The 24,697-nt window shown below is 36.2% G+C and overlaps 1 protein-coding gene across 2 annotated transcripts in view; it reads left to right on the top strand.

The window, feature by feature from the left end:
- Positions 1–24,697, top strand: part of LRRC69 (leucine rich repeat containing 69) — a 95,338-nt gene that overhangs the window by 12,763 nt on the left and 57,878 nt on the right. The window contains exons 2-5 of one of the 2 annotated variants that reach the window (XM_032610326.1): positions 1,250–1,376; positions 2,916–2,988; positions 5,668–5,863; positions 8,540–8,611. The exons of the other annotated variant lie outside the window; for it this stretch is intronic. Of the exons in view, the coding sequence (XP_032466217.1) occupies positions 1,250–1,376; positions 2,916–2,988; positions 5,668–5,863; positions 8,540–8,611 (468 nt within the window). The remainder of the gene's footprint in view (positions 1–1,249; positions 1,377–2,915; positions 2,989–5,667; positions 5,864–8,539; positions 8,612–24,697) is intronic. 2 annotated transcript variants of the gene reach the window in all.

Here is a 24,697-nt window from a genome sequence, read left to right on the forward strand (position 1 = left end):
AAACCCTCCAGCTCCCTCCTAATTTTCTAGTGTCCCTTCATAACAAAAGTTCTTTAAAGAATTGTATTTTAGTCATTGTCTTCACTTTCTCACATTTTCTCCACAGCATACTTCAGTTTCCTCCTCAGCACTTCACCCCTGTTATCAAGGTCACCAATAACTTTAACGTTGCTAAGTCCAGTGGTTACTTGTATGCTTTTATTTTACTTAACCTTCCTTTGGGATTTGACTTGAATCTTCCTCCTTAAAATAGGGGTGTGTTGGGGACCCCTGGATTAGAGGATCTAGAGGATCTTTCTAACTCCTTTTTTGTTGGAGTTTTTTTTTTTTTTTTTAGATGTTGGGGGTAGGAGTTTATTAATTAATTTATTTTTGCTGGGTTGGGTCTTCGTTTCTGTGCGAGGGCTTTCTTTAGTCGTGGCAAGCGGGGGGCCACTCTTCATCACGGTGCGCAGGCCTCTCACTATCGCGGCCTTTCTTGCTGCGGAGCACAGGCTCCAGACGCGCAGGCTCAGTAGGTGTGGCTCACGGGCCCAGCCGCTCCGCGGCATGTGGGATCCTCCCGGACCGGGGCACGAACCCGTGTCCCCTGCATCGGCAGGCGGACTCTCAACCACTGCGCCACCAGGGAAGCCCTCTAACTCCTTTTATGTATCCTTCCTATGTCTGACCAATCTGATGTTAGTAGGTACATAGGGCAGATCTTCCCTACCCTACCATATCATGCCAATAGTTTCTCTTATGAACTTTGTGATCACAGAGTGATGTTAAAGGCCACCCTCCCACCCCAGCCCCATCCATGTATTATAGAAATCTTATTGGCCTAAGTGAAAAAGCTCATTTGGGATTAGTATGACAGAAGGACCTCAGATCTCCAGCTAATTTCTGATTTCAGGAAATTAGCCCCTTTGCTGAATTTTTAATGTTAGGATACTCCTGAGTTGCTCAAGTGACTTATGAATGGATCATTAATTGTGTTTTTGAATACCCGTGAAATGGTTTGTAATACAATTTTAATGAAGTTAAGTACTTTAATTGAGAATTAAATTGTGCTTAAATTAACATAAACTGTTTGAACATGAACTCAAATGACCTTTATTTATATAGGTAATTTTAGGTACATGTGTAATAATTAAGATTATGTTGTTTTTTTAGGTTATATGTATCTCAGCAAAGGGGCTTAATTATTTCTTTTTTCTCATGTAAAGTGGATAATGTATGAGTTCATTAAATCTCTATATGTTTGCAGTTGACAGCACTAAATCTGGGAAACAACCTTTTGGAAGAAGTTCCAGAAGAGATGAAATACCTTACATCCTTGAAGAAGCTCCATTTATTTGGAAATAAGATTCATAGATTTGCATCTGGAGTATGTGGTGAGTCAGACGAGCATAATTATAGTGTCAAACTTAATTTCCTTATATTGAACAATTTGAAAGTAAAGGGAAAAAGGGATTTTACGTTTTAATCTTTCTTGGTTGGAGATATTTACACTTGAAATTAGGGAATTTGGGGAACAACTTTTTTTCCGACTACCATATTATGTATTTCTTTACATATAGATCTAAGAAATAAATAAGCATTAGTGTTAGTAAATTTTCCCCTTTTCAGAATCAGTGTACATTTAGACTCTCAAATCTGGGCACCCTTTCTCTGGCCCAGAGAGAAAACTAGTTGAAAATCAAATAAAGAAAAGCTCTACACAGCTCTCCTTGTTCTTTACACTTTTTACACTGTCTCAAACACTAAGTCACAATCTTTGCTCAGGATGTTAAGCGTAAATCAACTTGGGGAGAATTTTAAAGAAAAGATATGAGATTCAATAAATGGCATTTTTTATTTTTTTCTTTGTGTTTCCCTTAAACTAATAATTTCTCCATTTAATATGACATTTTTCCTATTTAATATAGGTAGAGTATGCTTAAGGACAGAACACAGGACAGAGATCCAGATAATTTTTATAGGTTCATTAACTCATGTAAGGCATTTTACTACTATGTGTCCCCAATAGTAAAATTAGAACTATATAATAGAATTTATAAAGTTCTGTGAACTTTTGAGGCATGGGTGCTATATATTATCATTGTTATCATTGAGCAGCATTTATTAAGGGTATTATTTCATGGGCCCTCAGTTAGAGGTATATATGAAAGAGCACAGGTAAATTCTGGTACTATCTCTTTAAAGTACTTTAAAATATTAGCTCATGTATCTTGCAGAAATATTTTTCCACAAAAAATGAAACTCAAGTGCATAGTCCTCTAGTACATCGACTTTGTCTTGAGCTCCCTGCAGAAGCTGGTGACCCAAGAGGACCTGCTCCCCACTAAATACAGCAAGAGAATTCCCCAGCTCCTTCCAGTCTCCGGTGAAGAAGATCAGCAAGTAGCTGTTTCACGCACCAGCGCCCATCTACTTCTTCCACTTCAAGGAGACTCTGGCTCTGGAATAGAGTTGAACACACTCTATGTCCACTTCGCCCTCTTCGCCAGGGAGTTGTGGGCCGTGGTGCATTGGGCTGGTTTCCCGTGCGGTTTTCATGTTTGGTGGATGAGTTCGGCTTGTCAGGAAGACCCTTTGGTCGTCATTCATGCATTTCACAAACATTTGTGGGACTACGGTTCTGAGTTTCAAAAACAAAACTAAAACCCTGGGTTCCAGTGCCTTTTATAATAGTTTCTGGTTCCAGTTTGTGGTGAGTTTGGCCCTCTATCCTCAGGTGCCAAGACTTAGCTTTCTAACTGGGATAAATTATGCCTTTTTGATTAAGTTAATCTGAGAGGGTATCAGTTACCAGCAACCCAAAGAGCCTTGGCCAAGGCAAGAAACCAGAAGGAAAACAAAGGTGTACAGAAAAGTGACTAAAAATTATTTTCTAACGGATATCTAAAGTGACTAAAATTGTTTTCTAACAGATGGCTTACAAAATTTGATCCTGCTTAATCTGAACAACAATCAGATTACATGGATTCCTCAAGAAATCAGCAGGTAATTTTGTTTCTAGTGAGAGCTGGTTACCACTACTCCCCCCCACGCCCCCGCCCCCAAGCTGCCATTTCTCCCCATCCTGGTCATTTGAACACGGTATGCCTAGCCTCTAGTCCTTGTGGGATTTATACATAGTGAAGCGGCACCTGAAGGACTGAGGCAAGCCACTGATTTTAAGCAGACGATTCTTTAAACACTTCAGAGAAATGAGAAAGAGCATGACTTGGTAGTCTAAGTATAAAAGTGAGGGTTTGAAACAAAGTTCTAAAGTTGATTGTGTTATTGATTTCCTAACTGGGGGGTTCTTGGAGCTTGCTCTGTTACAGAATTGGGGACATTAAACTTTACTGTAAAACATTTTCAGCTTGATGGAGAAGGTAATATGAAAGCAAAGATTTTAAAACCAATATGTCATTTTCATTAAAAAAAACACATTTTATTATCATTAACAAAAACAAAAACAAAATGTTATTTTTCCTCATCCTGCACATTTGCACAGATGAGCTGCTGTTACAGTGACTTTCTGGAGCCAGCTGAGGGCCTTGTCCTTCTGCAGACAAAACACCCTCTTGGGCTTTTCTTCTGACAGATGGAGACAGAACCCTACTCAGGTTTACTTTGGAGACTCTCTTTATTGCCTGTCAAACAGAAACAGACGTATTACAACATAAGAACATCCAGATTTTTAAAGGATACAAAACTATTAATAGTTCTCAACAAAGGGCTTTCTGCAACACCTAAAGTCTATTCCAATTTACTTGTCTATACCTCTAGCTAATGTATTTTTCCCCAGATAGATTTTTACAGAAAAAGTAATGTTTTAAATCAGAGCAACTAGAAAAAAATTTGAAGCTATCTAATTTATGAAGAAGAGGAATATTTATGGTAATGAAAATGCCAATAGTTGTCTGCTTGCTTTTTCACTCATTCAGCTTATCAACTGATTTATGTGTTGGTCATGTAATGAAAAAAGGACACCTTGGAAGATCTGGTGAACTAGGTTCAGGTCATAATTTTGTGCAACTAGCCTTATGACCTTGGCCAAGTAATTTAACTGTCTTGGACCTTGGTTTTCTCATCTCTAAAGGAAGAATTGTGAGGAGATGAACTTTGAAATTCTTGCAGCTATAACATGTTAGGATTTCACAATTTAGTAAGCTTAGCTCTGTTTGGAGAACAAAGTACAATATTGTCTTTTGTTAAATGTATTCTTAACTATTTTAAGTGCTTTTTTATGTTATTATAAATGGAATTTTGAAAACTTTTATTTTCAGTTGTTTGTGGCTACAATATAGACATAAAGTAGATTTTTTAATAGTGACTTTGTAGTCTGTGACCCTTCTTTTAGTTCTAGTAGGTTTGTTTGTTTTTTTTTGCAGTACCTCTCTTTAACATTTTGACTATCTTTCTAATTTTGAAATACTCTCCTCTCATACCTTTAGAAATTCCTTGTTAACCAGGTTCATCTATTTTTCTGCTCATGCCTTCTCTGGGTGCCTTTGGTTTTCGTTTGTTTGTCAGATGTTCATATTTCTCAAGAATCTTTCCATCTGCTTCCTCTCTATCTCCTTCTGCTCTTTTGTAGTTGTTATTCTTTCTGTCAGTCTCATGTATTCACGTGGCTTCCACGATAGAGTTCATAGAATCTTCCCCCAAATGTCTTTTACTAGCACTGACTATTGTTGTAAGCAACAGTCCCCTATTTTAAACTGTCTAGAAATGTCACCTCATTATGTTACTAATTTAACTTCAACAGCTTGAGAGCATTATAAATCTTCATTCTTAGCTTTGCAAGAAGACACATCTGCATTTGAATCTTGACATGGTTTTCTGATGTTTAAGTTGGGCAAGTTATTCACTGCCTCTGATCCTTTATTTTCCTCATTTCTGGATTAAGGGTGATAACTCCAGCCTTAGGGTTGTGCTGTAGATTAAATTTAATGCACAAGTACATAGTTGGTGCTCAGTAGTGCTAATTTGTTCCTGCTTCTTTATTCAAAATACTAATATTTTCTCAGTTCGCTATGCCTTCCTGTTGCTCTAATTTTACAGGTTCTATTATTCAAGGCCAAGTTCAAAATGTTGTTTCTTCTGAAATGCTTCTGAGGGACCTCAGGTACTATATCTGCAATTACAGACTCAAATCTTAACCCTTTTCTCCTTGTTTGTTGGCATTTTCTATCCTCATTTTATGGCTCTATCTAATATCTCCTTCTAGACAATGATATACATAAAGGCAGAATTTGTGACTGATCTGTCTTTGCATCTTCCACAGCAACTAAGTGGTACAGGATGTATAATCTATATCTAAATCTATACCTGTCTATATCCATGTGTGTGTATATGTTCTCCTTTGTCCTCTGGCTTCCTCTTCAGTATAGCTACTGTATATGTACAAAGAATAAAGATAGAATTTTTTTTTCTTAAATATAAGTTTTGATTAGATAAAATTTTAACTTTTAACATAAACCATCTGATTATAAAAATCTTTAAAAGTTAAATTACAACAAAGTTTTTTTATGCTCAAATGATTCATAGTAGTTGTGAACACTTGACTGAAGAAAAGCTCAGGTGAGCTACAAAAAATATGAATTGATGCATGGTTCTGATAAGTGGGGTCTGTACAATGGACTTTCTTATTCTTGTGAATTTCATTCATACACTTTGTTTATTTTTTAGATTAAAAAGCCTTACATATCTGAGTATAAATCATAACCAGCTAGCCAGCATTCCTAGGGAACTTTGTTTCCTTGAGAATCTTTCTGAACTTCAACTTAACTACAATCAGCTCATTTGTATACCCAAAGAGATTAATTTCTTGAAGAAGCTCCAGAAGCTTCTTCTGGTCAGGAACAACATTGAATCTTTGCCAGAGGTAAGCAAAAGATGGAACCAAATTTTCTTTTGTTGGTGAAGAACTCATTACACCATGATAAGGAGCAGTTGAAGAATAGATTTGTGCATCTGAGTACAAGAGGTCATTTGCTTTCCCTCTGATTAGGTATAATCAGTTCCCAAATCCCTATGACAAAGGAAGGTTATAACCTGGATTTTTTCACAAAGCTAGGGATGCCAGATTTAGTAAATAAAAATACAGAATGCTTAAATCTGAATTTCAGATTACCGATGAAGAATTTCTTTTAGTATAAGTATGTTCCAAATATTACATGGGACATACTTATATGTTTTAAAAATCTTACTTTTTTTGTCTGAAATTTAAATTTAAGTGAGTGTCCTGTATTTTATCTGGCAACTCTATATACAGCACAAAATATTAGTACTTTTTGGTTTTCAAGTATGTGCTAGATATCTTTCATTTTTTCTTTACATCCACTCTCCATCCTTTTCCAACCTGCTCTGTGCCTGGGAGACTGACCCGTATGGGCATCAATGAGCTCCTTTGTCCTCAGGCTTCCTCTAGGATATGGCCAATGAGGGGCAATAGCAGGAGGTGAAAGGGCAGGGGGATATTGAGTACCATATAGTTTTCCCCTGGTGTTCTCTCTAATAGGGTGCTGTGAGTTGCCTGCATGCTTTTCTGGAGGGTCATAGCAAATGTCAGGTGATCCTCAATGGACATTATTACATTCCCTTGACTCTTTAGGCCTGTGGTATTACAGAACTCCCTGCTGTTGCTAGCTTTTGGGAACCTTGTGGTTTTAGGGAACTACCTTTCTTGGTTTAGGGAACCTCGTTGATTTCCCTGAACCCTGTCAAACTTTTATAAATAGTGGCTTTATTAAACTCTCCTCAAATTTCCCAGTTTAAGAGTACCGTTTCCTGTTAAGAACCTGTCAACAGCTTTACCTTCCTTACTTATGCAAATTAGAATTAATTTGATAGGAGGAAATGCATGGCATACAGTAACTTGAGGAATAAAAAAACAGATTAATTCCTACTGTTTCACTTTTCTCTCAAGAAGATATTCCCTTGGGACTTCTCTGGTGGTCTAGTGGTTAAGAATCCACCTTACAATGCAGGGGATGCGGGTTTGATCCCTGGTCGGGGAACTAAGATCCCACATGTTGTGGGGCAATTAAGCCTGTGTGCTGCAACTACTGAGCCCACACGTCACAACTAAAGAGCCCGCCTGCCGCAACTACTGAGCCCGCGTGCTCTGGAGACTGTGCGCCACAACTAGAGAGAAGCCCATGTGCTGCAATGAAGAGCCTGCGCTGCAACTAAGACCCGATGCAGCCAAATAAATAATAAATGAATAAATTTTTTAGAAAAGAATATATTCCCTTTAAAAGGTCTGTGCACCCTGTAATGTGATATGTAAAAATATACCAAGGTATAGGCTATAAATAAGTATATTTCGAAAATTTTATTGTTATATTCCTTAAAAATTTGACTTACTATAAACAAGTAAGAAAATGTCTTGGAATTACAGATTAAACCTATTAAAAGCATGTCTCCCTCATTTGAGGGAAAAGCAATAACAGCAGCAATAGGATCATCATGAAGCATTACATTACTTAGTGTTCATAACAACTTTATAATGTATCTCTTACTATACCCATTTTAGAATAAAGATCAGAGAGGTTATGTGACTTGAACATAGTTTGCAAAAGTCAGGAAAAGAGCTCAGATCCATGTCTGTCTAACTTAAAAGTCCGTACTTCAAATCAATAGTCTTACAATTTTATAAACCCAAGGCGTTTAGACTTTAAAAAATTTGAATGCTAGTAAGTCCTGTCCTGAATTATCATGTAAAGAATGCCTATAATCATTTATGTCCTTGTACATTTAATACATTTCAGTCTATCATTGTTCTTTTTGGTCTGAATTATAAATGATAAGACATTACAGAAAATACTCATTTGTTTTGTTACTAAACATATTATGAATCATTTTCTGGTACATTATAAATTATGTGTATGTCTGCACACATGCATATGAAGGTATATGCCCATCCAGTCACATCGGGCATGTGGCTAGACTAACAGATTTCCCTTATAAGGAAAAGGTTGTGTTAGCACAATGCCACACAAAAGGTAGATGTGAAATAAATACCAGTGGAATTGTTGATAGAAATAGCTTTCTAAGATTATGTCTGTGTTCTGTCTCCCAAAGGTTCTTTCTGTTTTAATGATAGAAATGTCCACTAAGTGCTCACTATGTATTAAGCCCTTCAGTAAGCCCTTTTGATTAGTAATTTATTTAATGCATTCAGCATCCATATTGAAGATAGTGGCTTCCATTAACATTTCCATGTTACAAATGGAGAAACTAAAGTACAAAGATTAAGAAATTTGCCTATAGATATATAGTAAGTGTTGGAGGTGAATTTGAACCTACAGATATTTACTACAAATACTCTAGTTCTTGGTCACCATGTATGTTGCCCTGGAGTGGTCAGAGGAAATGGAGAATTGAAAGAATCTGGTGATCCAGACCTAGTGATCTCCCTGGGGAGATATACTGAAGAATTGACCAGGTAATTAGGAAAGGTGGTCAACTTCATCAAGTTTAAGCTTACAAGAAATGTTTGTGATTCTACATATTAGACTTTTAAAAAGCTCTCTCCCTCTTTTGTTTCCTGACACAGGGACTTTGTGATCTTTTGAACCTAAGAATCCTAGACATAGCTGGAAATGTTATTCAGATATTTCCACCAGGAGTAAGTAGAGTCAACTTGAAATATAATTGAAAAATAATTTTGTTTATGCTATTGGGAATAGGAAAAATAGGCAGCCAGTAAAACCTATAGTAATTGGAACCTTGAATTATACAGATAACTCAAAGATTTGCTTTGTTCTGGAATTTCAAGACCTGTTCTTTCCCATTCCTTCCTTTGTGTTCTGTGCCTGCTGAACTTGTTTGAACTGAGTGAACTCTGATTGTTATCATAAATATTTTAATATACTAGCTATGGTTAAATGGTTTTTTTTAATCATATACTGTTTTTGGTCACCTCAGACTTTTTGAAAATATTACGTTCCAGAACATATTTTTATCTCTTGAAATTAATCCAAAAGAGACACTACTATTAGTTGTTTTTAAGTCATAAACAGTGGCTTTTTTCATTTGGAGATGAATTTTGACTTTGCTTTATATCAAATAACTGAGAAGCAGTTGGTCTTAGCAACTTGTAACTTCTGGGAAAGAAATGGCAGTTTTTCATGTTGGCATGAACATGTTTCCACTGCAAGGTAGTAATTAGAAGCCCATCAATCCACAAGGTATTCAATAAATAGTTGTCAGTCCATTAATTACTTTTTCTGATTGATCAACACAAAATTGAGATTTCAGTCCTTTTTACCCACTGAACAATATTTTACACTGAAGATGACTCAAATAGGAAAAATGAGTGTAATTTCTGTGTTTTAGAAAAAAATGTAGAGTTTTTTTGTGGTAAATTATACATAACATAAAGTTTACCATTTTAACCATTTTTAAGTGTACAGATCTGTGGCACTATGTATATTCATGTTGTTGCATAACCATCATCACCACCTGTCTCCAGAAGTTTTCTATCTTTTCAACTGAAACTGGACCCATTAAACACTATAACTTCCCATACCTCCCTCCCTCTAACACCTGGCAACCACCATTCTACTTCTTGTCTCTAAGAATTTAGCACTCTAGGAATCTCATATGAATAGGATCATACAATATTTGTCCTTTTGTGACTGGCATATTTCACATAGTATAATGCCTTCAAAGTCTGTATATGTTATAGCCTGTGTCAGATTTCCCTCTTTTTATGGCTGAATAATATTCCATTGTATGTATATGCCACATTTTGTATATTCATTCATCTGCCCATGGACAATTGGGTTGCCTCCTACTTTTGGCTATTGAGAATAATGCTGCTGTGAATATGGGGTACAAATATCTGTTCAAGTCCCTACTTTCACTTCTTTTGGGTATATACCCAGCAGTGGAATTGCTGAGTCATATGGTAATTCCATGTTTTAGTTTTTTTTAAGGAATTGCCAAACTGTTTTCCAAAAGTACAGTTTTGAATGTTTAATAAGCACTGGATGTTGTTAATGTTGACCTGGTAAATGATGCAAGATTTTTTTCATCCTGCTACAAGATATTATTCATGTCTTCATTTAACTCTTTTTCTGCCCTATGATGCCTTCTCTGATTGCCAAAGCAGCCTTCTGATGCTAATTCTTCTCTGGTACCATTATAGTTTGTACATACCACAAAGTAGAGTAATTCTTTTTAAGTCTGTCTTCCCATTAGACTGTAATTTTACAGAGGAAAGGAGTACTCTTTTTAACCTTTATACCTGCAGTGCCTTAAATTTCAATTGAATAAATGTTAAACAAATAAATAAAAATAATGTTCTTAAACTACATTCAGTATTTGCCTTCGTAGTATCGTGAATTCACAGTTTCTTCTACAGTGATTCTGTACTTACAATTTTGATAAAACACCATTATTTAGATCCCATTAATTTAGAGTAATTTTGGCAGAATCTGAGTTAGTATCACCTTTGTAACATCTATTTCAGAATTTTCTGAAAACTCTGAAGTAAGATATTCTGTGAATTCATCTGAGCTTTGGTCCAACTGGTTCAAGTTATTAAAATTTCCACATTTTATTAGATGGGACAACTAATGGGGAAATGATGAACACAGAGGATAAATGACTGACTCTAGGTTATGCCATGATTATCAGTGAAAGAGAGTAAGTTTCAAAATAATGGTAGTGAACTTTAAAAGCAATTAGACCATCCTTTTCAGGAAGCAACATAGTATAGAAATGAAGAACATGGACTTTGGGGTCATATACACGAGTTTAAAGTTCTAATTTTCTATTTACTAACTTTGTAATTTCTAACAAGTGGCTTAACTTCTCTGAGTTGCTGTTTTATTTGTCAGATGGGTATATTAATACCACTAACTTTAGGAAGGTTGTTAAGTTACATAATGATTTAAAGCATTTTGTACACAGTCGGCATTCAAGGAATGGAAGCTCTAATGATTATATGTTGTATGTACAATATATACCAATAGTGAAATACTACTAATATGTATAATTATAGTGATCATCCACTGTCTACTAGCATTAATAGGAAGAATTAACCTTGTGAGGTGCATGTCCTAAAAACTTATTTTTATTATAAAAACTTTCAATCATACATAAAAACAGAGAGAAAAGCAAAAGGCAATTCCATATACCTATTGCCCTGAAGTGTAGTATTAACCCAAAGATTTGAAAATGTGCTCTGTAGAAGTTTCTTTAAGTGGCTTATTGCTTACAGCTATTGCTTTTTCTTTTTCTTTTTCTTTTTTTTTAAATAGGGCTTTATTTAAGTCTGTTGCTATTTTATGACCTGAAACTTGGTGTGCTATTTGGAAAATGCAGTTGTTTCACAGAAGTTTGGTTTTTATTCATATGGCTTTTAAATATTTGAAACTGAATTTTCACCAGGATTTTTGTATAAGAGTATACATTAAATGTAGATCTGCAGTAAGACAGTGGGACTGTTATAATTATTTGTTCATATGTGTTGAATACAAAGAATTTCTAGATTATTAAGAAAAATGCCATCATGATCAGATAGTGAGTTAGCTGTATTAGAAATGCATTGGTCCTTTTATTACCATGTAGTCAGATCTAGTACATTGAGACTTTAATTTCTTTCCTTATCTCTTTTTTTCTCTTCTTCATTTAAACTTAAAACTTTTTTTGAAAGTTGTACAAATTATACATTCTTCTTAAAGTTTCAAACAACAAAGAAATACAGAATAATAATAAAAGTATCCATTCCAGGACCTCTACATGTGTGTTCTTTAGAAAAGTCTGTTAAAGCATATATATATATATTTTAAAGAATTTTAAGGGAGTTTATTGCCAGAAAGAGCCAGCGTCTGAAAAGAGAGCTATAAATGCTCCTAAGCAAAGGTAATCACCATCCTTTCAAAATATGCCAACAGGAAAAGAGGTGCCAAAGCAATGTAGTTCCAGAAAGGGAGTCTTCCTCCTGCTTCCTTGAGGTGTGGCAGGAAGGTCCTCAAAATCAGGCTGTCCCCTAAGGACTTCATTCTACTACAGAGCAGGAAGTCACTTCACCTCTCCATGGCCCTTCTCCTTCTCTATCTTTCAAATGGAAGATCTTTTGGTGATAATGATATTGTTTATCCTTTCCTGTGTATTGTGAGCTTGTTGGGATGATCACATTCATCATTTAGCTGGACCATTTACCGTTTGCTGGACCATGAGGAGCCACATTTGAAACCCACCAAGAGGGATTCACAGCCCATGGAGATCTTAAACTCAGAGCACAATTCAGAAACTGGACATGATTTTGGTGTCTTTCTTTGAGAAGAGGATGATACATTTTCAGTTGGGCATAGGTATTTGAATGAGATTAGATGTGCCATTTTTGGAATTAGATATATGGAAAAAAGAAAGTGTGTGGATGTGGGCACTGAAGAAGGTGGTTAATAATGAATAATACGTTTTTCACGTTATGCTATGTCTGGATTGGTTTCATGATACTTAATTTCCCAGTATAAATTTTCTTATTTATTTATTTATGGCTGTGTTGGGTCTTAGTTGTGGCACACGGGATCTTTCGTTGTGACACATGGGATCTTTCATTGCAGCACACAGGCTCCTCTCTAGTTGTGATGCGTGGGCTTCTCTCCAGTTGTGGAATGTGGGCTTCTCTCTAGTTAAGTGTGCAGGCTCTCTAGTTGTAGTGTGCAGGCACCAGAGCACATGGGCCCTGTAGTAGCAGCACGTGGGCTCTCTAGTTGTGGCATGCAAACTCAGTAGTTGTGGCACTCAGTCTTAGTTCCCCGACCAGGAACTGAACCCGTGTCCCCTGTATTGGACGGCAGATTCTGAATCACTGGACCAGCAGGGAAGTCCCTGAATTTTCTTTTTAAAGAAGTACCATCCAAGTATGTAAAAGTTGTCATTGGTAGTAGAAAGATCAGTAGAGAGAAAGCAAAACTCTGGGCCTGATTTCTTGATTTGATATACCATTGCACACTTTGAGGAAATTTTCAGTGCCTCAGATAAAATTATTTGATATCCAATTCCTATCTAAGACATGTCAAACTTATTCATTTTAATAGTTTGCAAAGTGTCCTGTGCTTCTTGGATGAATAGGGATTGTTAAGATTTTTTTTAAGATAAATTTTTTTTCTCCCATTTAGTTCTCTTGTCTTCAAATAACCTGTGTAAATAACATTTTTCTGGTCATAGAAGTAATTAATTCATTGTAGAAAATCCAGAAAATAAACAAGGATAGAAAGAGCCAAATATAAGGTATCTTTAGGTTTGTCTCCCAGAGTATTTATTGCTGTTTTTTTTTCTTCAAGTATCTTATTTTTATATGTGCACTTAAAAAGTTGAAAGCATATTTCATAAGAAATATGTATCTTGTTTTTTCTTTTAACATTATATATTGAGCACTTTCCTTAAATGAAAGTTCTTCAAATATGTGACTTTTAATGACTGGGTGCCCTTTTACCTTTTCTAATCATATGTTCACTTTTTCTTACATTTTTTATTATATTGATGGAATTGGATGTGGATTTTGAATGAACAAGCCTTTGAGGAAAAGGATGATCTGAAACAAAATGTCTTTTATTTGTATCTCTTTTGGAGGGAGTAACAATTTTGAGACATGGCCTGTGATGGATAGTGAACCATAAGGAAACATTGCCAGTTGCTCAGATAGTGGGGGAAACAGTGATGCTTGGTTTACGAGTTTCCTAGTTCTGCTGTGATGAAGTACCACAAACTGGGCATTAAAATAACATGTCTTTGTTTTCTTATAAGAACACCAGCCCTAGGATTAGGGCCCACCCTAATCTAGTATACTCTCATTTTAACAAATTACATCTGTAAAACCTCTTTCTAAATTAGGTCACATTCTGAAGTTCTAGGTGGACATACATTTTGGGGGTATGTCTCATTATATTTGGGTAGAATAACTCATTATATCTGGGTAAAACAACGAGTTTTAGTATTCTATCTAGCACCTGTATGTGTGAGAGATATAACTCTCCTAAGTGAGGCTTATATGACAATTCAGTTCAACCAAGCTAAACTCTCTTCTGTGATTTGGTCATGAAGATTTGAAGAATTTCTATCCTCAGGAATTTCTGGGGAGACAAGTAAACAAATATGAATGTTGTTCTGTAAGAACTTTGGATTTCATGTTTGAAGTGGGCCATAGAGAGATCATAAGAAAAATATAAAGACAGAAATTTAAAAGTAGAAAAATTAAAGAAAGTGGCATTAATTAGCTTGGAAAGAGAAGGGAGGTAGGTAGGTGCTAATTTCATTGTTAAGTTCATTATATGAAGGGAGACAGCAACCAGCTGCCTTAATAACTTTTTTTTTTTAACTTTTAATAATGGAGAAAAAAAACCCCACACTGTGATTTGCTGCAGAAGGGTTTTGGATTAAGATATTATAGAGGAATTTCTAGGAGGAAAGGGTTACCAACCTCTTTCTAGATTCTAAAAGAAAGAATAGAAAACTCAGTCTGAAGTAGTTATGATTCAGCCATTTCAACAGGGAGAAAAGTAAGTCACTGAGTTTTTTAGTTACCTTGAAGCAATTATATATATATATATTTATCTTTAAGAAAGATTTTTCTCTGGCTCCTGTTTCCCTCAGGAGACTGGTTGTTTCTCAAACTGCAGTCATTTGAAAAAAAGTTGACCTGACAAAAGTGAGAAAAAGTTTTAATGGTCATCATCAGGTGGTATAATGATGTTTATTTTTGATGTGAAGTATAGAACAAAATATTATAACAGACAAAATAGACTTTAAAATAAAGACTATTACAAGAGACAAGGAAGGACACTACATAATGATCAAGGGATCAATCCAAGAAGAAGATATAACAATTGTAAATATTTATGCACCCAATATAGGAGCATCTCAATACATAAGGCAAATGCTAACAGCCATAAAATGGGAAATCAGCAGCAACACAATCATAGTAGGGGACTTTAACACCCCACTTTCACCAGTGGACAGATCATCCAAAATGAAAATAAATAAGAAAACACAAGCTTTAAATGACACATTAAACAAGATGCACTTACTCGATATTTATAGGACATTCTATACAAAAACAACAGAATACACTTTCTTCTCAAGTGCTCATGGAACATTCTCCAGGATAGATCATTTCTTGGGTCACAAATCAAGCATTGGTAAATTTAAGAAAATTGAAATCATTATCAACTATCTTTTCTGACCACAATGCTATAGACTACATATCAATTACAGGAAAAAACTGTAAAAAATACAAACACATGTAGTCTAAACAATACATTACTAAATAAGCAAGAGCTCACTGAAGAAATCAAAGAAGAAATCAAAAAATACCTAAAAACAAATGACAATGAAAATACAACAACCAAAAACCCATGGGATGGAGCAAAAGCAGTTCTAAGAGGGAATTTTATAGCAATACAATCCTACTTCAAGAAACATGAAACACCTGAAATAAACAACCTAACCTCACACCTATAGCAATTAGAGAAAGAAGAACAAAACCCCCCCAAAGTTAGGAGAAGGAAATAAATCATTATAATCAGATCAAATATAAATGAAAAAGAAATGAAGGAAGTGATAGCAATGATCAATAAAACTAAAAGCTGGTTCTTTGAGAAGACAAACAAAATTGATAAACCATTAGCTAGCCTCATCAAGAAATAAAGAGAGAAGACTAAAATCAATAGGATGAGAAACGAAAAAGGAGAAGTAACAACTGACACGGCAGAAATACAAAGGATCATGAGAGATTACGGCAAGCAACTCTATGCCAATAAAATGGACAACCTGGAACAAATGGACAAATTCTTAGAAAAGCACAACCTTCCAAGACTGAATCAGGAAGAAATAGAAAATATAAACAGACCAATCACAAGCACTGATATTGAAACTGTGATTAGAAATCTTTCAGCAAACAAAAGCCCAGGACCATTCACAGGTGAATTCTATCAAACATTTAGAGAAGAGTTAACACCTATCCTTCTCAAACTCTTCCAAAATATAGCAGAAGGAGGAACACATCCAAACTCATTCTATGAGGCCACCATCACCCTGATACCAAAACCAGACAAAGAAGTCACAAAAAAACACTACAGGCCCATATCACTGATGAACATAGATGCAAAAATCCTCAACAAAATACTAGCAAACAGAATCCAGCAGCACATTAAAACTATCATACACCATGATCAAGTGGAGTTTATCCCAGGAATGCAAGGATTCTTCAATATATGCAAATCAATCAGTGTGATAAACTATATTAAAAAATTGAAGGATAAAAACCATATGATAATTTCAGTAGATGCAGAAAAAGCTTTTGACAAAATTCAACACCAATTTATGATTTAAAAAAATCTCCAGAAAGTAGGCATAGCAGGAACTTACTTCAACATTATAAAGGCCATATATGACAAACCCAGAGCCAACATCATTCTCAGTGGTGAAAAACTGAAACCATTTCCACTAAGATCAGGAACAAGATAAGGTTGCCCATTCTCACCACTATTATTCAACATAGTTTCAGAAGTTTTAGCCACAGCAATCAGAGATGAAAAAGAAATTAAAGGAATCCAATCGGAAAAGAGAAGTAAAACTGTCACTGTTTGCAGATGACATGATACTATATAGAGAGAATCCTAATGATGCTAGCAAAAAAACTACTAAAGCTAATCAATGAATTTGGTAAAGTAGTAGGATACAAAACTAATGCAAAGAATTCTCTTGCATTCCTATACACTAATGATGAAAAATCTGAAAGAGAAATTAAGGAAGCACTCACTTGTACCATTGCAACAAAAAGAATAAAATAACGAGGAATAAACTGACCTAAGGAGACAAAAGGCCTGTATGCAGAAAACTATAAGACACTGATGAAAGAAATCAAAGGTGATACAAACAGATGGAGAGATATACCATGTTCTTGGATTGGAAGAATCAAAATTATGAAAGTGACTATAATACCCAAAGCAATCTGCAGATTCAATGCAATCCCTATCAAACTACCAATGACATTTTTCACAGAACTAGAACAAAAAGTTTCACAATTTGTATGGAAACACAAAAGACCCCGAATAGCCAAAGCAATCTTGAGAAAGAAAAACAGAGCTGGAAGAATAAGGCTCCCGGACTTCAGACTATACTACAAAGCTACAGTAATCAAGACAGTATGGTGCTGGCACAAAAACATAAATATAGATCAATGGAACAGGATAGAAAGCCCAGAGATAAACCCACACACATATGGTCACCGTATCTTTGATAAAGGAGACAAGAATATACAATGGAGAAAAGATAGCCTTTTCAATAAATGGTGCTGGGAAAACTGGACAGCTACATGTAAAAGAATGAAATTAGAACACTCCCTAACACCATACACAAAAATAAACTCAAAATGGATTAAAGAGCTAAATGTAAGTCCAGACACCATAAAACTCATAGAGAAAAATATAGGCAGAACACTGTATAACATAAATCACAGCAAGATCCTTTTTGACCCACCTCCTAGAGAAATGGAAATAAAAACAAAAATAAACAAATGAAACTTAATGAATCTTCAAAGCTTTTGCACAGTAAAGGATGCCATAGAGAAGAGAAAAAGGCAACCCTCGAATGAGAGAAAATATTTGCAAATGAAGCAACTGACAAAAGATTAATCTCCATAATATACAAGCAGCACATGCAGCTTAATATCAAAAAAACAAACAACCCAATCCAAAAATGGGCAGAAGACCTAAATTGACATTTCTCCAAAGAAGATATACAGATTGCCATCAAACATATGAAAGGATGCTCAACATCACTAATCATTAGAGAAATGCAAATCAAAACTACAATGAGGTATCACCTCACACTGGTCCAAATGGCCATCATGAAAAAAGTCTACAAAAAATAAATGCTGTTGAGGGTGTGGAGAAAAGGGAACCCTCTTGCACGGTTGGTGGGAATGTCAATTGATACAGCCACTATGGAGAACAGTATGGAGGTTCCTTAAAAAACTAAAAATAGAACTACCATATGACCCAGCAATCCCACTACTGGGTATATATCCTGAGAAAACCATAATTCAAAAAGAGTCATGTACCACAGTGTTCATTGTAGCACTATTTACAATAGGTAGGACATGGAAGCAGGCTAAGTGTCCATCGACAGATGAATGGATAAAGAAGATGTGGCATATACATACAATGGAATATTACTCAGCCATAAAAAGAAATGAAATTGAGTTATGTGTAGTGATGTGGATGGACCTAGAGTCTGTCATACAGAGTGAAGTAAGTCAAAAAGAGGAAAACAAATATCATATATTAACGCATATATGTGGAATCTAGAAAAATGGTACAGATGAACTGGTTTGCAAGGCAGAAATAGAGACACAGATGTAGAGAACAAATGTATGGACACCAAGGGGGGAAGGGGGAGGGTGGGATGAATTGGGAGATTGGGACTAACATATGTGTACTAATATGTATAAAATGGATAGCTAATGAAAACCTGCTGTATAGCACAGGGAATTCTACTTCACTTTGCTGTGCAGTAGGAACTAACACAACATTGTAAAACAACTATAACCCCCTCCAAAAAAAAAAAAAAAAAGAATCTCTGGAGTGCTTGTTAAAACCCAGACTTCTGGGCCCTACCCCTAGAGTTTCTGATTCAGTAGCTTGGAGAGTCCAGGAATTTTCATTCCCATTAATTTCTTAGGTGATCCTATTGCTTTAAGTCTGTGGACCACACTTGGAGAGTCACTGGTCTGACGTATAGAGCTGTGGTAGAGCTTGGACTTGCACTCAAGACTTTTGCTGCAAGCCCATATTAGAAGCCTGCCTCTGAGAGAAAATAAATGCTGGGGAATCTATTCTTTGTCTCAGGAGTGACAGGTAGGGGCAATCCCTGTTATGTTACACAAATAAATAAGACATTTCTTTCATCTCAGTGAGTATTTGGGTTCTGAAGATTTCCCTGTGTCCTTGACTAAAATGATACTCAAGGAACTATAGAATTCTTGTATACTCTGGAAAGTACTTTACATAGAAACTAGGATTTTGGTATGTGAGCACAAGGAATGCCTATAAAGTTGGAAGCTGAATCCTCTTCAGCCACTCTGGATGTAGTTGGTGCATATATGCCATTACATAACCTCTTAAATATGTATTCATCAATCTAAAAATTGGAGAGGTTTCTAGCATATGACTTTAAACACTAAGTTTTATTTTGGAGAAAGCTTGGCAAGGCCAAATCTTTACCATGTAACTTTTAGTTGTTTCTGAGTTTTGTCTTCATAAAGTTTCCTATTTACATTGGATCTAGAAGTGAAACTCAGGTTTAGCTAAAACATTTACAAGGACACGTATAAATATGACAACTTGTGAGAAGCACTTTGTGGTGAATAGACATTGAAGAAATGTTCTTAAAAGATATAAATCACAGCCAATGCTACATTTTCTAAAGTTGCTGCTCTTTCAGTTTCAAATTCATATTAACAATATTCATTTGAATCTGTGCTCTCCATAAACAGATTCTGTGTCAGAGTTAAGAATCGTAAGTATTTGTATATCTTAAAGTTGTGTGGGCACATAGTGTTTTTATGAGAAAAATTATGTTTCGATTATTTAAGGGGGATAATGGTTATAGTACTTAGTCCATTTCATCAGTGCTCCTTTTTTTCCTTCAAGAAACACCAGAGTTATCATAAGTCAAATTTGAGAATAGTGTGAGCACTTTCCCTTTTACAGTATGAGAAACACAGGAGAGAAAAACAAAATGTAAGCAACTTTCCCAGAAGCACAAATCGTTTGGATGAAGAGAAGATTTGAATATACTGTTCCCAAACAAAAATTAAATATGCCTAGATTATCAATTTACCAGTTGTGTGACCCTGAGCACATAACTCAATTACTCTTTGCCCACCCCCCCTTTTCCCTCTGTAACTTAAGGATGGTAATAAACAATTGTATCATAACATTGCTGGGAAAGTATATGACACAACAGTTGGTGCTTAGCAAATATAGAACAAACAAATGATTAAATGAGATAACATATATAAATCCTTTACTAATGCTTGGTCCATGATAGATATTAAATGTTATTTTCTTTTAATTTTAAAGTTTGGTCTGAGCTACCTGCTGCTGAATCCATCCCAAATGCAGGGATGTCTTTCCAAGCCATGAGAACACCTGAAAGTTTCTAACTTGCAATTTGCAGGGTAACAACTGTTCTGTATGCAAGGGTATAGGGGGAGGTGGGGGGAGTGCAGTCTCTGTTAGCAGCACACTATTTTGGGTTATTTTCCTCTACAGACCAATACATTCTTCTGGCCTACTTTAGTTAATCAACAAAATAGTACTAATAAACTATCTCTCTGAAAGAGGTCCCTCTTTCCCTGGATCTTAACCTTTGATTCTCTGTTTATTTCTGTCTCATCCTTTCCCCCTTCCTCCTGGCTGACTTGGTTTCTGATTGTCAAACGAGATCCCTCTGAAAACAGGACCCCTTGTTAATTGAATTCTCCTTTTCTTAGACCCTTTACACAACTTGTCACCTACTACTTATCTCTATGTCCTTTCCTTCCTTGAATACTTTTAATTTAAAATGGTTTCTCTGACATAGAGAATGGACTTGAGGACATGGGAAGGGGGAAGGGTAAGCTGGGACAAAGTGAGAGAGTGGCATGGACATACATACCCTACCAGATGTAAAATAGATAGCTAGTGGGAAGCAGCCACATAACGCAGGGAGATCAGTTCCATGCTTAGTGACCACCTAGAGGGGTGGGATAGGGAGGATGGGAGGGAGATGCAAGAGGGAGGAGATATGGGGATATATGTGTATGTATAGCTGATTCACTTTGTTATAAAGCAGAAACTAACACACCATTGTAAAGCAATTATACTCCAATAAAGATGTTAAAAATATAATTAGACAATTATTATTGAAGATCATATGTGATCAATTATGTGAAGATCATAAAAGAGAAGGGAAGACTGAGAAATGGTCACAGGTTGGAGAGACTATGGAGACATGACAACTACATGCATTGTGTGATCCCCAGACTCAACCTTGGACTAGGAAAAGGAAATTAGTGGGAATATTGGTGAAATTTGCATAAGGCCTGTGTATTAGTACAACCTATAGTATTGTATCTGATAATTCCCTGGCTTGGGCCATGTACAGTGCTATGTAAGATAGCGACATTTGTGGAATTTTAGTGAATGGTTTATGGGACTTCTTGGTACTTCTTTTGCAATGTTCTGTTATTCTAATATTGTTTCAAAATGAAAGTAAAAATTAAAAGTAAAAATAAATAAACAAAATGGTTTCTCTGTTCATAAGCAATGCTGATTGATTTTTTTTATTGAAGTATAGGTGATTTACAAAGTTGTGCCAACCTCTGCTGTATAGCAAAGTGACTCAGTTATACACATAGAGTTTCTTTTTTTAATGTATTCTTTTCCATTATGGTTTATCACAGGATATTTAATATAGTTCCCTGTGCTATACAGTAGGACTTTGTTGTTTATCCATCCAATATATAATAGTTTACATCCGCTAATCCCATACTCCTAGTCCTTCCCTCCCTTACCCCCCTTCCCCTTGGCAGCCACAAGTCTGTTCTTTATGTCTGTGTCTGTTTTGTAGATAGGTTCATTTGTGCCATATTTTAGATTCCACATATAAGTGGTATCATATGGTATTTGTCTTTCTCTTTCTGACTTACTTCACTTAGTATGATAATCTCTAGTTGTATCCATGTTGCTGCAAATGGCATTATTTCATTCTTTTTTATGGTTGAGCCATATTCCATTGTATATTTGTACCACATCTTCTTTATCCATTCATCTGTCAATGGACATTTAGGTTGCTTCCATGTTTTGGCTATTGTATGAATAGTACTGCTATGGACATAGGGGTGCCTGCATGTTTTTTTGTTTTTGTTTTTTGTCTTTTTTGCAGTACACGGGCCTCTCACTGTTGTGGCCTCTCCCATTGCGGAGCACAGGCTCTGGACGCTCAGGCTCAGCGGCCATGGCTCATGGGCCTAGAAGCTCCGCGGCATGTGGGATCTTCCTGGGCCGGGACACGAACCTGTGTCCCCTGCATCGGCAGGTGGACTCTCAACCACTGTGCCACCAGGGAAGCTTGCATGCATGTTTTTGAATTATAGTTTTGTCAGGGTGTATGCCCCAGGAGTGGGATTGCTGGATCACATGGTAATTCTATTTTTACTTTTCTGAGGAACCTCCCCTGTTTTCCATAGTGGCTGTAACAACTTGTGTTCCCACCAACAGTGTAGGAGGGTTCCCTTTTCTCCACACCCTCTCCAGCATTTGTTATTTGTAGACTTTTTTTAAAAATAAATTTATTTATTTGTTTTTGGCTGCACTGGATCTTCGTTGTTGCGTGTGGGCTTTCTCTAGTTGTGGTTAGTGGGGGCGACTCTACATTGCAGTGCATGGGTTTCTCATTGTGGTGGCTTCTCTTGTTGTGGAGCATGGGCTCTAGGCACACAGGCCTCAGTAGTTGTGGCACTTGGGCTCTGTAGTTGTGGCTCGCAGGCTCTAGAGCTCAGGCTCAGTAGTCGTGGCACATGGGCTCAGTTGCTCCATGGCATGTGGGATCTTAGTTCCCTGACCAGGGCTCGAACCTGCATCCCCTGCAGGTTGGCAGGCTGATTCTTAACCACTGCACCCTATAGAACCTGGTTTAGTGTTGCTCTTGGCTTCATATTTGTCTAATTTCTAAAGCCTAAATATTTCACAAATGTTCTAGTGCCTTTTGCTTCTTTACTTTTTTGTGCTTAATCCAAAGTCAAGTGATGAAAGCCATTTTATTTTTGTATGATTCTCATCATTTCCAAATGATCTCAACTGGCTTCAGTAGAATTATTTCCAAGTATGAGCAGTTACACAAAAATATGTTCACATACACACAGGGAGGTCATTTAGCTTTGGATTAAGATAAATATTTTTGTGAAATAGACTGGACACTTTGAGAATTGTTATATACACTTTCAACATGTCTATAACCAAAAATGTCCTTGAGTGGTCAAAAGCCCAAGACAGTTGTGGGAAAGGCACTTGGGAAAATTAAATTGTGATGTTTGACTTGTACCAAAATTTCTATCAAAACTTTTGAAACTCTTTTGCAAGTATAAAAGTGATATTCAGGAGGGCTTCCCTGGTGGCGCAGTGGTTGAGAGTCTGCCTGCCGATGCAGGCGACACGGGTTCGTGCCCTGGTCTGGGAAGATCCCACATGCCGCGGAGCGGCTGAGCCCGTGAGCCATGGCCGCTGAGCCTGCACATCTGGAGCCTGTGCTCCACAATAGGAGAGACCACAACAGTGAGAGGCCCGTGTACCGCAAAAAAAAAAAAAAAAAAAAAAAAAAAGTGATATTCAGGGAAACATTCATAAAGCTGTGGACAAGAACATCTCCAAATATCTCCACATTCTAGTGATTTGGTTTGAAGTATTCACTCTGCTCAAATAGCCATGAGATATTCCAGTTGTCTACCTCCATCCCCTTTTCTTTTCTGCCTCTTTTGAATAGCAACATTAGAGATTAACTTTTTTCTTGTTCCATGTCTATAGTTTATTTTCTGTCTCAGTTGAATATTAAGGAAAACTGTACCCTATCCTTGAAGCTTATTACATCCTCTCTAAAATTTGACTTTAATTTGAAAATAGTATATTTTTCCTTGTCAGTGCTGCCTTCAGTGACTCAATTTATTAGGAGATACACATTTAAAACAACATTCAATTACCTTTAAAAAATGGGACACAAGTCAATGCTTGACTAATGAAAACCGCTTGTGGGCTCTATCGTTTTATGTAAGTGATGTAAGCTTAGCTAATATAGAATTAGTGAGTTCCAAAACTTGACTACATGCTTCGCCTGTCACTACTTTTACAAGAATGAGATCATGTTTTCTGCTTTCTAATATGGGGGGGGGCAAAGAGAAGGGTGTTGGATTATATGTGATTGCTTCTTTTGCCATTCTAATTTTAAAATTTCATGAGATAGATGTTTTGAAATGAAAAACATAGAGAAAATCCATAAAATATTACCCTGGATGCCATGAGGGTTTTGTTAAAACTCTGATTCAAAAATTGAGGGCTTAAAAAAATCTAAGTTAGGGGGTATAAATGTTTTTCCCTGTTTAGCTAAATTAAATAATCTGGGTTCTGCCTTTCAACTTCTATATGTGCTATGGAATTAAAGACAGGCTGGTCCTGGATGCCTGTAAGTGCTTCAAAGGACCCTATTCCACATTTACGGTGGTTGGTGAACAGTGTTTAGCTATCATTTAGTTATTCTTGGAAATATTTTTCTTCTAGTCAAGTATATAAAGAAAATGATTCAAGAGGTAAAAATGACGCTGCTTATCTTCAAAATGGGGATTCCAAAATTTAAGCTACACCCACTTCACTTGTTGGGAGAAAGGGAGGTTAAGGTTATTTGCTCAAAAAGAGAGTCAGAGCTGCTATCTTTTATGCTTTGTGATAAAAGTGGAGTTTAAATGACTTCAAAATGAGTGCCAATATTTTTCAAGGAGTAAACCTAATAAAAAATGAGAAAACTTGTAAAGAAAGGCTTTGATTGAAATCCAGTAATGCAGCTCTTATGAAGCCTATTTAGACATTGGTTTTCATTTAGATGTTGAGTCCTTTCTGTTGACCCCTCCCCCGCATACCCCCATCAACAATGTAAATGTAAGCTC

The sequence above is a fragment of the Phocoena sinus genome, chromosome 17 (assembly GCF_008692025.1).
Source record: "Phocoena sinus isolate mPhoSin1 chromosome 17, mPhoSin1.pri, whole genome shotgun sequence".
Taxonomy (NCBI): domain Eukaryota; kingdom Metazoa; phylum Chordata; class Mammalia; order Artiodactyla; family Phocoenidae; genus Phocoena; species Phocoena sinus.